General features: G+C 39.0%; 1 protein-coding gene across 1 annotated transcript in view; it reads right to left on the reverse strand.

Moving 5' to 3' along the window:
• Positions 1 to 360: 360 nt before the first annotated feature.
• Positions 361 to 14,084, reverse strand: part of LOC117407406 (T-cell surface glycoprotein CD3 zeta chain-like) — a 36,060-nt gene continuing 22,336 nt past the window's right edge. Inside the window, exons 2-8 of the mRNA XM_059029249.1 lie at positions 11,643 to 11,743; positions 10,606 to 10,650; positions 8,212 to 8,292; positions 4,977 to 5,006; positions 4,151 to 4,216; positions 2,589 to 2,627; positions 361 to 1,006 (exon numbers count right to left, since the gene is read on the reverse strand). Coding sequence (XP_058885232.1) covers positions 941 to 1,006; positions 2,589 to 2,627; positions 4,151 to 4,216; positions 4,977 to 5,006; positions 8,212 to 8,292; positions 10,606 to 10,650; positions 11,643 to 11,743 — 428 coding nt within the window. The 3' untranslated portion in view covers positions 361 to 940. The remainder of the gene's footprint in view (positions 1,007 to 2,588; positions 2,628 to 4,150; positions 4,217 to 4,976; positions 5,007 to 8,211; positions 8,293 to 10,605; positions 10,651 to 11,642; positions 11,744 to 14,084) is intronic.

The raw sequence follows: 14,084 nt of genomic DNA on the forward strand, positions 1-14,084 counted from the left end.
GGATTGAAATGAGTCTGCTTTGTTTTCATCAGTAACTGAATAAAGCAAAAGCGATCTGAATTGGGATCCTGTCAGCCTGTTAGCATTGTCGGCTGGCAGAAATCAGTTTCTCCAAATCATTGACTGTATGCAAATGACGCATAGCGTCTGGCATTGTCTCTGATGAGCTCAATGTTGAACTTTGACCTTTGTTGTTTCAATCTCATTGACTCGATTGTAGACTGTATATTGGCACAGATTTGTTTTCTAATACATATTGAAATGTAGCAGATACACTTTTTATATACAGTACAGTTTTTCTAATGTCTCATAGCCTTACAGCAATAATTATATACAGCAATAATTTAAAAACAGCCTGAGTATAGACACATGTATTTTTTATTATTATATTGATAAATTGGTGCATTAAACTAAAAGGTAACCCTATATTAACCCTTATTTTACCCAATAATTAGATTGTCAAAGGGAAGGCAAGTTCAAACCTGTGGGGCAGTGCAATATTGTGCAAGTATACGGACTGGATGGAAGGTACAGTATAATTGCCTCCTCCCTTTCCCAATGGCATGTTGTATAAGTGCTGCTCTTATTTTGATTAGGTAAGTGAATGTCTGGGAAGGAAAGAGATGTGTGATTCACTCTTAAGAGTTACTGTAACACCTAGAATATTGTAAAAAGAAATACAAAATGTATTCCTTAAAGTAATTAGTTGTATTCTAAAACAAAAACAAACAAGCAAATAAAATAATATTTTTTAAAATTGTTTAGCAAATAACCAAATTCAGCCATCAATCAACTTTTTAAAACCTTAAAGCATTTCAGTTGCTAAACTGGTTTAAAAAAAAAAAAAAAAAAACTGAAATGCTCAATAATTATTTAAATATTGCACCTTCAAGTCATGGCATGGTGCGGTGTCATTAAAATAGGGTGATGTCTGCATTTCTTAGCGCGGAGGAAGAGGCTGCATCTGGAGAGAATCGTAAGTATCCTTGGTTGCCGCACTGAGTCCCTGAAAATATCAAGATAAAAAACAAGATTAAAAATGTAGTAAAGACAGATATCCGAAGATGTGCCGTTAGATAATCGACCAAGGTTCTTTGAGCTGCTCGGTCATAAATCAGCATTATTGATATGTATTAAAGCAGTGCAATTTCTTACTAGGATTATCAATATTATCATTATGTTTTCTACTGTTGAATAACAGGGATTTCTTTGCTTGCATTTCATACTTCAGTTTGCAATACGCAGATATCAGAAGACAACACTAGATGCAAGAGTTTCTGCTGCTTCCTGGTACCTACTCACTTCCTGTGTCCTCAAAGACTGTTAAATTCAGTTATAATTCACCATTGGCAGAGGTAAGGTTTAATAGCCAGTCAGCACCGTGTTCACTTGTTGCTGGCTCCAACAACTACAGTATGTCACTTTGCTGATCTAGCTGTTTTTGAAAGAAAGTAACTGACAACTGGAGCTGGAGAGCTGCTCTCGAATTCAGGTCAAAGCACACTTGGGGAGGGCAAGTTTTTCTACTTGTGCTCCCTCCCTCTGGAATTGCCTGCCTCCAGTTATCAGAAACTCTGAATTTACACAGGAATTTAAGTCTCTAGTAAAACCCTTTTTTTTTCCTCTCAAAGCTTATTGAAAATAGACATTTTAAATTTTAATTGTTAGTATTTTTATTTGTTGTAATTAATGTTTGATATTAGTTACATTTTTGCTTGTTTTGTAAAGCGCTTTGGGATGGCTTGCCTTGAAAGGCGCTATATAAAAATACATTGATTGATATATGCAATAACATGTCACACAGATAATATTATCAATATTACAGAGTGTTGGGATCCCGAGTGGCGCATCCAGTAAAGGCGCTCCACGTGAGTGCAGAATGCGCTCTATAGTCTGCAAGTCGCGAGTTCGAATCCAGGCTATTCCTTTGCCGATCAAGGACGGGAGCTTCCTAGGGGCGGCGCACAATTGGCCGAGTGTCGCCCGGGGGGAGGGAGGGTTAGGTCGGTCAGGGTGTCCTCGGCTCACCGCGCACCAGCGACCCCTGTAGTCTGGCCGGGCGCCTGCGGGCTTGCCTGTAAGCTGCCCGAGAGCTGCGTTGTCCTCCGACGCTGTAGCTCTTGGATGGCTGCATGGTGAGTCTGCAGTGTGAAAAAAAGCCGTCGGCTTGACGGCACACGCTTTGGAGGACTGTGTGTGTTCATCTTCGCCCTCCCGAGTCAGCGCAGGGGTGGTAGCTGTGAGCCGACCGTAATAAAATAATTGGCCATTCCAAATTGGGAGAAAATAATAAAAAATAATTGGCAACGACTAAATTTATATATATAAAAAAAAAAAATATTACAGAGTGTTTTTGGTTTACTTCAGACTTATTTGCCATACCGGTGTGTAATTCAGGCAATTTCAAATGTGCAGGGCATTTTTGACATTTTTATAAAGTATCACCCCTTTGTGGTGAATACTAATCGATGGGCTATTTCTTTCACAGAATCTGTAGGACACCTGGTAACATGCTTAACCTGCTGCTCAGATATTTATAAATCCTGTATAAATGGAACAGGCCAGTGAAGACATTGCTGTTTTCTTACCTGGTAAACTTGTTCACTTCCTTTTCCTCTGCGTCTCTTCTAGCAAGACAAAATACATCGTGTTAAATGTCACACTCAATTGCAATCGTCCCAGCGCTGAATAGATTACTTTCCATGCTTAAGGACTGAAGTAACCTTCCTGATGGGAACTGCCTTCTCTCGCCAACAGACACAATTGGTGTAAAAGCCAAGTCCAGATATTCAATTAAAGCTTCCCCCAGAGACATTTCAATTCAGTGCTCCTGGCCCCAGGAAACAGTAATATTAAACAGTGACCTGAACACTCATTTACTATGGGGAGGATAATGAGCATGATACGCACAGCCTTAGCAATAATAGAAGTAAATGTTAGAATTTTTAACTGGTAAGGAGGGGGAACCATTCAAGCTGCAGTACCCAACAATCATGTTAAGTGTAATAAAAACAAAAACATGATTCCTGGGAGTCTGTTTTCTCATTGTTCTACAATGTACCCTTCTGTCCAAAGCAGACACGGTTGACTTTCCAGTTTGTTTACACTGCGTAAAGGTAGTCTCTCTCCGAGGTTTGGATGTATTTTAAAATCACATACTTGCTACCACCTACAGTAGCACGGTGTTATTAATAGCATGTCCTTTATTTGTAAATATTGTTTTTGTAATACAGAAACAACTGTGTAGGAAACATATACTGTACAATTTAAAATGTTCCATAAACAGTCAATTAAAACTTTTTTTTTATAATTTTTTTTTTTTTTTTTTTTTTTAGACTGCCCAATTATTTTAACTCAGATTTTCTCCCCAATTTCGAATGCCCAATTATTTTTCCCATCACTGCAATTTCTAACACAGCTCAGGAGAACTGAAGGTTCAGTGGTTGTCCTCCAATCCCACAACCGAGCCAGCTTCCTCTTCATACACCCAGGAACTCAAGAGTAGATGTCAGCGATCTACTGACCTCTGGAGGACAAAGGCCAGCCCTGCAGGTGTCTGAGCTCAGTGTGCCTGGCCAGCAGGGTTCGCTGTAGAGCGATGAGGAGAAGCAGTCCCTGCCGGTTTTGCCTCCCTAACCCGCAGAAGCACTAAAGCCAATGCAACTCCCCCTCCGGGATCCCCAGCGAAGACTGTCGGCTTTGCACAGCCAGGACCCGCACCTGCACTGCGCTGACTGTATGACTCGCCCTGCACACCACGCAGCTGTGCTTTTACAAGGTGAGCAACTCGGGGGGGACCCCATTAAAACTATTTACCTGTATGAGGTGCTACACTTGTACAACAACATGCATACCCCACCACAGCTTCAAATAAAACTTAGAGGTACCATAATTATGAAAAAGTACATTATCATGCCCTACATTCAATGTATGACGTACATGAAGACAGACAGGCACCTCTTTATATCCCCTCATATTATAATACTCTCATTAGCTTGTGCTAAAATATTTCGCACCAAGCTTTCCCAGACAGCAAATTATTATACCCTAACCCTTGGTAAAGTAATCTGGGAAAACAGTATGCATATGTGTTTTTTTTTCCCAGTGAGTAGCAAATTGTAACAGTGCAAAAAGTTCTAAAAGTCTTTACCTCTTGGTTTTGCTTCTGCAGTCCAATTTCACTGTACGCATCAACAGGACGGTCCTTTTTGAGTGACTAAAAGTAAATAAAAATGGTACAATGCAAAAAAAAACCCTGATAATCTGCACAGGAACATGAACACAATTCCCTAGAGCAAATGTGGTCCCGGGGGGCCATGTTGCAACAGGTTTAACATGCATAATGGAATAATCAGATGCCTTTGGGACCTGGAGGCTTAACTGATTGAGGAACATGATCGCCACAAATCCCTGATTCTGAAGAGGCCAAGGCTGACAATCCCTGCTCTGTATCTTTGTGTATCGTTGTATACAGATTTTTTTTTAATTGGTGCTAATAATTGATCTATTTTCATATTATATAGTTTTAGACACCTGTATTATTTACTGTACCTTAATCCACATTCATAAAGTGTGTGTGTGTGTGTATATATATATATATATATATATATATAATGTGTGTGTGTGAACTCTAGGGAGAATGTGTTGTTGGCAGTGGTGTTGGTGCCAGGTGATGAGCAACAGTGAGAACTTGAAGACAATCCATTTGAAGTGAATTCCACAGAAAGGGAAAGGGTTGGGGTTGGGGTTGGGGTTGGGGTTGGGGTTAGGGTTGGAGATGTTGGTGACCCCAGTCAATTTCACTTTAGTGAATTTACAGGTCTAGGTTTTCTCTCCTAACTGCCTAACATTAACACTCCAGCCACACAGGGGCGCCCATGCTGTACACACTTTAACACCTGTTTAACAGGGTGCAGGATTTGTTTCATTAACACAACAAAGGAAAAAAAGAGTCCTTTGTGTTCTACAATACTTACCGTATATAGAGCATCACCCCTTTTGCCTCTCTAAAAACAAAAGGACAGGATATTGCATTAGTTTAGGAAGTAGAATGCCTCACACCAAAACACTACAATATTCAAAATTGGCATTTACAGGGTGGGTTTTTTTCACTTATACTTTAGTCACACAAGTATTATTCCACAGTTACTTACGGAGCCATTAGCTAACATCAAAGGCTCTAGCAGTTGCTCAGTAATGGGCTTTGCTTTGCAGTGCAGGAAGTAAGGTTTTAAAATACATTTCCTTTCCCAATTGTAACGGTTGGCTATCTGAGGTGCCAAGTAAATATTTAAAATGTTCATTTTCACCAAAACTGTCACTAGGACATAGTAGTAAACCCACATAACACAAGTTAGGGAAACAAACATGACAACTGGATACCGGGTCCCTGCTCTTCTTATAGCTGTTGAATAACACAGCACCCAGCCTGAGGATCTGAAACAGTACTGTCCAGTAGAGGTGTGCAGAAACTCGTCACTCATACTCGTTGTTATTGTCTAGGGGTGTGCAGAAACTCGTCACTCATACTCGTTATTGTCTAGGGGTGTGCAGAAACTCGTCACTCATACTCGTTGTTATTGTCTAGGGTGTGCAGAAACTCGTCACTCATACTCGTTGTTATTGTCTAGGGGTGTGCAGAAACTCGTCACTCATACTCGTTGTTATTGTCTAGGGTGTGCAGAAACTCATCACTCATACTCGTTGTTATTGTCTAGGGGTGTGCAGAAACTCGTCACTCATACTCGTTGTTATTGTCTAGGGTGTGCAGAAACTCGTCACTCATACTCGTTGTTATTGTCTAGGGGTGTGCAGAAACTCATCACTCATACTCGTTGTTATTGTCTAGGGTGTGCAGAAACTCGTCACTCATACTCGTTGTTATTGTCTAGGGTGTGCAGAAACTCGTCACTCATACTCGTTGTTATTGTCTAGGGGTGTGCAGAAACTCGTCACTCATACTCGTTGTTATTGTCTAGGGGTGTGCAGAAACTCGTCACTCATACTCGTTGTTATTGTCTAGGGGTGTGCAGAAACTCATCACTCGATACAGACCCCTAACGTGCAGTCCTACCCACACATGATGTCAGTATGCGAGTAAGATAAGCTGAAGAGTTTGTAAGCTACACCCGGCACCTAGCTGTAGAGCACACGTATAACTTCCTGCTCAGTGTGGTTAGGTGGGGGCGGGACCCCAGCTATTACACGATAATCTTTGCACATCACATCTCAGCGATTCATCTCTACACATTTTCCACTCTGACATGGTTTCTGTGTGAAATAATACCTGCCCCCACCAACACCACCACTACCAAACAGCCAACCCAAACACTTAGGTGTGCATGAGAGCAGTTTCACAAGGAAAAGGCTCAGGAAGCAGGTGTGGTTTAAGCGTATTTATACCTGCAGATCTGAACTAGAAGCACAGCGTTTACAAAACAAAGTATGAGAAAGCTTCGGGGGCCTCCTGGGGTGCCAACTCTGTGCTTTCTAGTGCTGTGAAACAGGACCCCGTCGAGGCGCTCCTTAAGTGCAGAATCCAGGGACCCCCTCTCAGAATCCTTTAACACGTGCCAGGAACTAAGAGGGAGATGGGTTTGTGCGCACAGCCCTCTACACCTTGTTCAGCACCAATGTGCTCTATTGAGACTTGATACAACGTGGTATCAAGACCATAGAGTTCTCTACATTACATACTGTACAGTACTGTAGCCTACCTTGAACAGCAGAAGCAGCAGCATTTCAAGTATTGATGAAACAAACATGGGTTTTTCATTAGAATATTCTTTTTAAAATGTACACAAATTTTATATTGTCATTTTGAAGCAGCTATACTGTACATTATTACAGTTAAAAAAAGCTCTCTGGAGTAAAAGAAACCCAGTTAAATGACCTATTTAAGAAAGGAGAACAACACTCTTCTGTGCAGTGGAATATATGTTAGTACATATTTCAAAAGTCTTATTGCACTGGTTTCTTTGCATGATGGTCATTTTTAAATTCCGTTATATGAACAAATATTTTGTGGTCCTTTTGCCACCGACTACATTCCAAGCTGTGTTTGTTTGAATATTGAAATATTAGACCCTGCACTAATTTAAAGTATTACGAATGAACAGCATGCAATATGTGAGTTAGCAATGCAGAGAATAGTAGGACAATGCCAGTTGCCTGTTCCATGATTGCTAAGATTGGGGCAGGGGGGCCAGTGGGTATCTGAAAGGGAGACTAGAAGGATATAATAGAGGGGTTTCCCCCGTATCTGAACAGCACCCTAACCCTAACCTGTTAATTAAGGGGACCCTCTCATGTAGCTATCACAGAATCATTTCCAGGGACTTTGCAATCTAGACCTGCTCCCCTGAGACTTCACACCTAGTTCGTTTGACCATTTGGTGCGAATTGAAGTGCAGTTTGGTTAGTTTAGAGCTATATGTGAAACCTCTGACAGTGACTTAATCACACCAGGATGCAAATCAAACCAAACGAACCAAGATCACTTGAAAAGGTGGTCTTGGTACGTTTGAAAGCGGACTCAGTACGTTTGCCACGTTGCTCCCTCTTAACTTTCTGCAATGTGAAAGCAAACAAATTCTGAGTCACTTGTAAACAAACCGCTTTAAAAAGCGAAGCAAATGGTGGAAGTGATGTTTTTTTTCTGCTGTGTACTGTAGTACTATTGTATGAAAAACGACATATAAATTCAATAAATACATTAACAAATAATATATCCAATTGAGTGAAGCTAACAGAAGTGTTGTAGCTTTAAACATAATAGCAAGACTGTCACAAAGGCAAAGAAGTAAGTAATAACTAAGAATAGTAAGAAAATATAGGTCAATAGTGGTCAATAGCCTTTATAATACAGTTGCCTCTGTTTTAAACATCTTCTTTTAAACACATGTCGCTTTTTCCCCCAAAAAATAAATAAGTAAAAGTTTTAAAGATAGATACAACATTTTTGGTTTCTATGGCAATGAAAGGTCCAGATAAACCAATAGAGCATGGAAAAGAGTGCAGCCTGTAAAATATTACCCATGTTGGTATGAAAAAAAAAATTGAGAGAGAACTTCCACTCTAGTAATCAGCACGAGAGCCGAGTGCGTTTGGAAAAGTGCGATGTGAAAGTGCAATGTGAAACCAATGGAATTCAGCAGCTTCCAAGAGGGAAAGGGGTTTATAAAATGAAACAAAATGAAGTCACACCATTACCTTTCCACCACCACCTGCCTCGGGATCACGTGGCCGGGAATTGGCTTGGTCATATACCTCAACACGGCTCCTATCCAAGTCCTGTTTTAAGGAAATAGAGTTAAGAAGTACTGATACTCTTTGCCCAATGTGCAACCATTTATAATGCATAGGATAAACAATGAACAGTTTCAAGGAATGCCAGTTAAAAAGTAGATCAATGTATATTAAGTCATCAATGACTTCAAAACAAATGACTCCAAAACATCTTTGCAAACAAGTTTGTGAATAGGATCTACTGGTATTGTGTTATAGGCCAAATGAAGCCTGCTTCGGGGTGTTGGGGGACATCTTTCATACCATACAGGTGATAACCACAGTGATGCCGTGCTTTCTGTAAATGTACTTGTGTTGCTGTGAGGGAGGAGAGCGTTTAGGTAATATACCAAAAAAAAAAAAAAAAGGTTATAAAGCCACCAATTGTCCAGTTTGTCAATAAGAAAGACTGTCAGGTCAGAGCTGGAAACAACACAAGCCTCTCTCATAGTCATTTATCACTACAGTGTGTTCTGCAACTCCAGGTTACAGAATTCGCTCATTAAATATAACTTTTAAAAACATGTTATTGTAAGGTTAGAGTGTGTTTTTAAACACAACTATTCCAATATTTACAAAACACACACACCCACGCAACTGACGGGCAATGGCAGCTTCATGCTTTGTAGTTATTTTTGATAGATTTAATAAAAAATTAAAATCAACATTTAGCATTTCAGCACCAGCAAAAACTGTTATGTCATTAAAAAAGTAAAGCACGGTAGGCTATATAAATCAAATACATTTCCTGATATTCTTACAATTTATATTTCTTAACATTTGCTCATAAGTTCATATTTACATCTCAAGTGCTTACAGGATGCCACTACTCATTTCCTTTCTCTACTCTTACTTTTATGCTGTTAGGGAGAAAAGGCAGAAAAATAAATGGATGGTGAACAAACTGATAATTCATGAAGCAGCTGTGGTAACCCAAGAACAAAGCCAATGACCGGGACTCAAAACCACCTCCCGGCAAGTCCTCCACCCCAGCCACCTGGCAACGACAGCTAAAAAGCATCCCTGCTTTGCAAACCCACAGCTGGTGTGCCTTCTTGTGTTGGACCTAATTACCCTGCAGCTGCATTTGGTGAAGAGGCAGCTCTAGTGCACAACCTGTAGGATTGAGAGCCCACTTGGTTTCAACCACTACATCTTTTCAGAATATACACATCTGTTGCGATGGAAAAAACACCCACTGAACATAAATATGAATAGCAATGAAGCTTGGCAGATGGAGGCGCCCAACAATAGAAAACAGGAATTCATTCTCTTAGTGTTACCTCAGACCGTACTGTATGTTTACATTTTCACAGGGATGCGGAGTGCCTTTTGACAGACAGGGGCTTTTAATCTGGTTAGAAAACTGCAGCACAATGTGGTGAATTAAATAACAAAGTATTCTTCTTATAGCAGTGCTCTGAAAAATCTCTGAAAATGCGGTTTACATGAGTGCCATTTTTATTCTGACTGTTGAGGGACATTTATACAAAGCATTTACAGTAGCACTTTACAATAAGGCCCAGTAATAAACACTTCATTAACCCTTTATAGATGATGAATACATAGTATATAAACTATGAACAATATATTTATAAAGAACCCTATTAGTACAATTATTAATGCTTTATAAGGTCTGCTAATAAACACTGTATTAATCATTTATTAATGATTCATATATATATATATATATATATATATATATATATATATATATATATATATATATATAAATCCATTTAAAAATGAGGGTTAATAAAGTGTTTATTAGTAGACCTTATAAAGCGTTAATAATGACATTTATGTGCTTGAATAATCTCATTTTCCTATGCTGATTTGTCCTCAATAACCTCATTTAGAAATTGCTTTATAGATATTTATACCTTGCTCTTTCATATGTATGTAGCATATATTAAGCATTAATAGATGGTTAATAAAGTGTTTATTAGCGGATCTTCTAAAGCATTAATAATGGTGCTAATAAGGTACTTTATATATATTTATAACCTGTTTGTTCATAGTTAATATGCTATGTATATTAATATAGTGTTTATTATTGGATCTTATTATTATAAAGTGATTCCACATTGACCACTGTTTTAACACAATAATGCTGTTACAATACACTTAAAACACACTAGGTTAATTAAGGAGATGTTATATGCACCTTGCTTGTGTTTCATGTTGCTTCATAGTAACTGCAGTGCAGCTGTTTTTTTGTTAGTTTTTTGTCACATGTTGTTACATGAATATTATCAAGCATGTAAAATTCTTGACTGGATTGTGCCAATACTATGTTAAAGCAGCGCTGATACTTACTGCATACAGGCTTTCCTTTTGGGGTTCGTCTTTTGCCTTACTGAACTGCAATACAAAAGGTGAAAAGGTGAGAAACGTTTTATTGTTGGTTATGTTGCATGATACCAGTGCGATTAACTGCCCTATATGGTCAGTTATCATTCTTTTTGTTATCAACTTTGTACAGCCTCAATAGTCGCAATATTGGGATGTTAAACCATAACGTGACTATCCAATTGTCCAGAAGCATTTCATAAATGGCCATTACTTCCTGTTTAAAACTCACACTCGACCACACACTGTTATAAACTAGCAGTCAAACTAAACCACCGTCACCACACCACTCAGGCGATATCAACACCATGGGGTCTGTGTTAATGATCCAAAGAGTGATACATCTAAATATTGTGACTCATAAACTTCCTAGGCCACTCGAACACAGACCATTCCCACTGTATTTTTTATTGAACTCAATCATGCTAACAAGGCAGTAAATAAGCCCTGGGGTAAAACACCAGCAAAAAAATAACGTGTAAAGAACACCCCCGGGGACACCCTTGCCTTCACTCCCCCCCCCCCCCCCCCCTCATTTCCGCCACCCCCGTGTTCTGTTTAGACCTGCAGATCTTACCTTTCTCTGTCTCTTTATTTCATGCAATCTCCTCCAGCACCTTGCAGCAATGAGGAGCTTGGGCGTTGCTTCAGTATCAAGGGGAGAGACCAGTCTCCCAGAGAAAGAGGACTGAAGCCAAAGCGTCTGGGCTAAATTATTTTCCTTTCTATTTCAACTGGTCTGTGTTTAATGTTTAAAAAAAAAACATATAACCAATGTCTTTGTCACTGAGCCACTCTTAATCTAGAGTTAAAGGCATATTTGGTCCACCACTTGTCCGACCACTAAATACAATGTTTGTCTGAAAATAAAAATATAACCAAACCTCCATTTTCAAAAGCATTATCAGTCTTCTGTTTTTGAATCGGATGAATGACACCTTCTGTGTTTACACCGGCATGTATGTGTGTGCTCTGATTTCGAGCAGGGAACTGCAGCTTCTCACCTTGTTTTTGAAGTACAGAGCCGTGATGATTACTCCGTAGAGGAGGAGCACACCATCAAGAATGTAGCACAGTTTGGGGTCCGTCAGCCCAAGAACTGCCTCTGTGGATAACAAAAGCATTGGAACAGCATCAGAAACCATGAAAGTTATTTTAAACAGGAGAAATGGAGAAACATAAATATAACGTATTTGAGAGCCCAGAATCCTACAGAATGCATTTTATTTTGGACTGCATACTGAACAGGGTAGATACTTCTATAGTCTTACTTAGCACATAATGACATGCAAGTCTTAACTGTCCAGACTGCACTTATCTAGTAAACAGTAAAATGTGCATACATATGTACAATAGCAGCTCAAAGCGTCTCAAATAGACAGTATTACATTGCGTTTTGAGGTACTGTGGTATGAAAGGTGCTATATAAATACAATCATTTGAATTGAATTGCATTAAAGTGTGTACATGGTAATGGTAGACTAGGGTAAATGCATGCTGAATCTTAAGACCCTGCCAATTAAATGTCAGCCTAACCTATTGAATGTTCTGTGAACATTCAGATATTGAAAGGCTCAAAGTGAGACAAACCACATCCGGCAAAAGGAATTGCCTATCTGATAGGGGGTTTCAATTATATTACTTTCAGTGTCACAGTGTTAAAGGGGTAGGCTTCCTTTTTTTCATATTTAACTGGATTCTATCATTGTTTTTAAAGGAACATGAACTTACAGTTACAATGTAGTAATTACTTTATTGTGCAGTGGATTTTTTACTAATATTACAATTTCCTTCCAGGTATAATTCTATTAAGATTTATTTATATTTAGTATTTATTTTTAGTCATGGCCTTTACTAAACACTGATACTGACTTTATGTCCTAAGAAACAGACATTAAAAATACAAATATCTAAGCAGTTCCCAGTACCCAGTATGTTTCCAAGGCTATTAAAGTAAACATTTCCAGTTAATCCTTTTTTCAGTTTGAATGAATCGTATCAGTTACTGAAAATGTATTCCATGGAGGGTTGAACTGCGAGGGGAACCCAAACACAGTATTATTATTATTATTATTATTATTTATTTCTTAGCAGACACCCTTATCCAGGGCGACTTACAATTGTTACAAGATATCACATTATTTCACATTATACAGATATCACATTATTTTTACATACAATTACCCATTTATACAGTTGGGTTTTTACTGGAGCAATCTAGGTAAAGTACCTTGCTCAAAGGTACAACAGCAGTGTCCCCCACTGGGGATTGAACCCACAACCCTCCGGTCAAGAGTCCAGAGCCCTAACCACTACTCCACACTGCTGCCCCAACAATAGCTAGCAATTGTATAGAACAGCTCTGTGCATCGTCTCAATTGTATAGAATAGCGCTGTGTATCGTCTCAATTGCTTGCTTAAGAAATGATATCCCATCCACTTACATAACTTTTAATTTCATGTAACATTATGTGAACAGCACGGATTCCATCTATAAATACACACACTACACAATAGTATTGTGCTGTTGCTATTGCTGATAATGTTGTGTTTTTTATGATAATGCACAGTAATAAAACAGTAACCCAGTAACTTTTCTCTAAAGGGTTGCGTGACTGAAAATAAACCTTGAATCCGTCCATATATATGGCAGAGGAAACAGCCCCACCTGGCAGCTAAATCTGATGTCTTTGCAGCACGTTGCTATCTAATATACTGTACGGTGGTGCACGCATCACAACAACAGACAACCAGGTGTAAATATGAAGGAACACACACACACACACACACATACACACATGCACGCACAGAGGCAAAGAGCAAAACACACTGGAAAGCAACGGCTGCTCAAGTGGTCTTTTCAGTTAGGGTAGTTCTTTTGTTATCTGCCATCTTCAGGTTTTTTTTTTTTTTTTTTCCAATCGCATAAAACGTCCAGACTATCATTGGTAAGAACTAGTTTGCTACAAATTGTTTGGTTTAGAACCTTATCTCTGTACAGGTTTGTAGTCTTGAATTCAAAAGACACTGCACAACAACGCACACATGTGTAAGATCTTCACCCACACATCACATTTAAACAACGGAGCAAGATTGCGTATTCTTCAGATTGCTGCATAGTGTTGCGTTATACCTGTTCTGATAACCCTTAAATCAAGCCAAAGGAACAAACAGCTCGGATAAAAAGCCCATTTGATAAACTTCACTCTGTCCTCCCACTTTCTAAACTTCCTCATTGCATGTCATGTTAGACAGCATGCTATTTAAAGTATTTTAGGCGCATAATAACATGTTATCATTGTATCAGTGGTCTGAAGAAAGAAAACACTGCAGCACACTATAGCCTTCATTTTTCAAAGTGTGTGTGGCAGGCTTGCCTACACTGTTCTTCGTAATGTATTGTGTTTATAAGTTAACTACTATACTTATCTACAGCTGACCCTGTC

Source organism: Acipenser ruthenus, chromosome 8 (assembly GCF_902713425.1).
Source record: "Acipenser ruthenus chromosome 8, fAciRut3.2 maternal haplotype, whole genome shotgun sequence".
NCBI lineage: Eukaryota > Metazoa > Chordata > Actinopteri > Acipenseriformes > Acipenseridae > Acipenser > Acipenser ruthenus.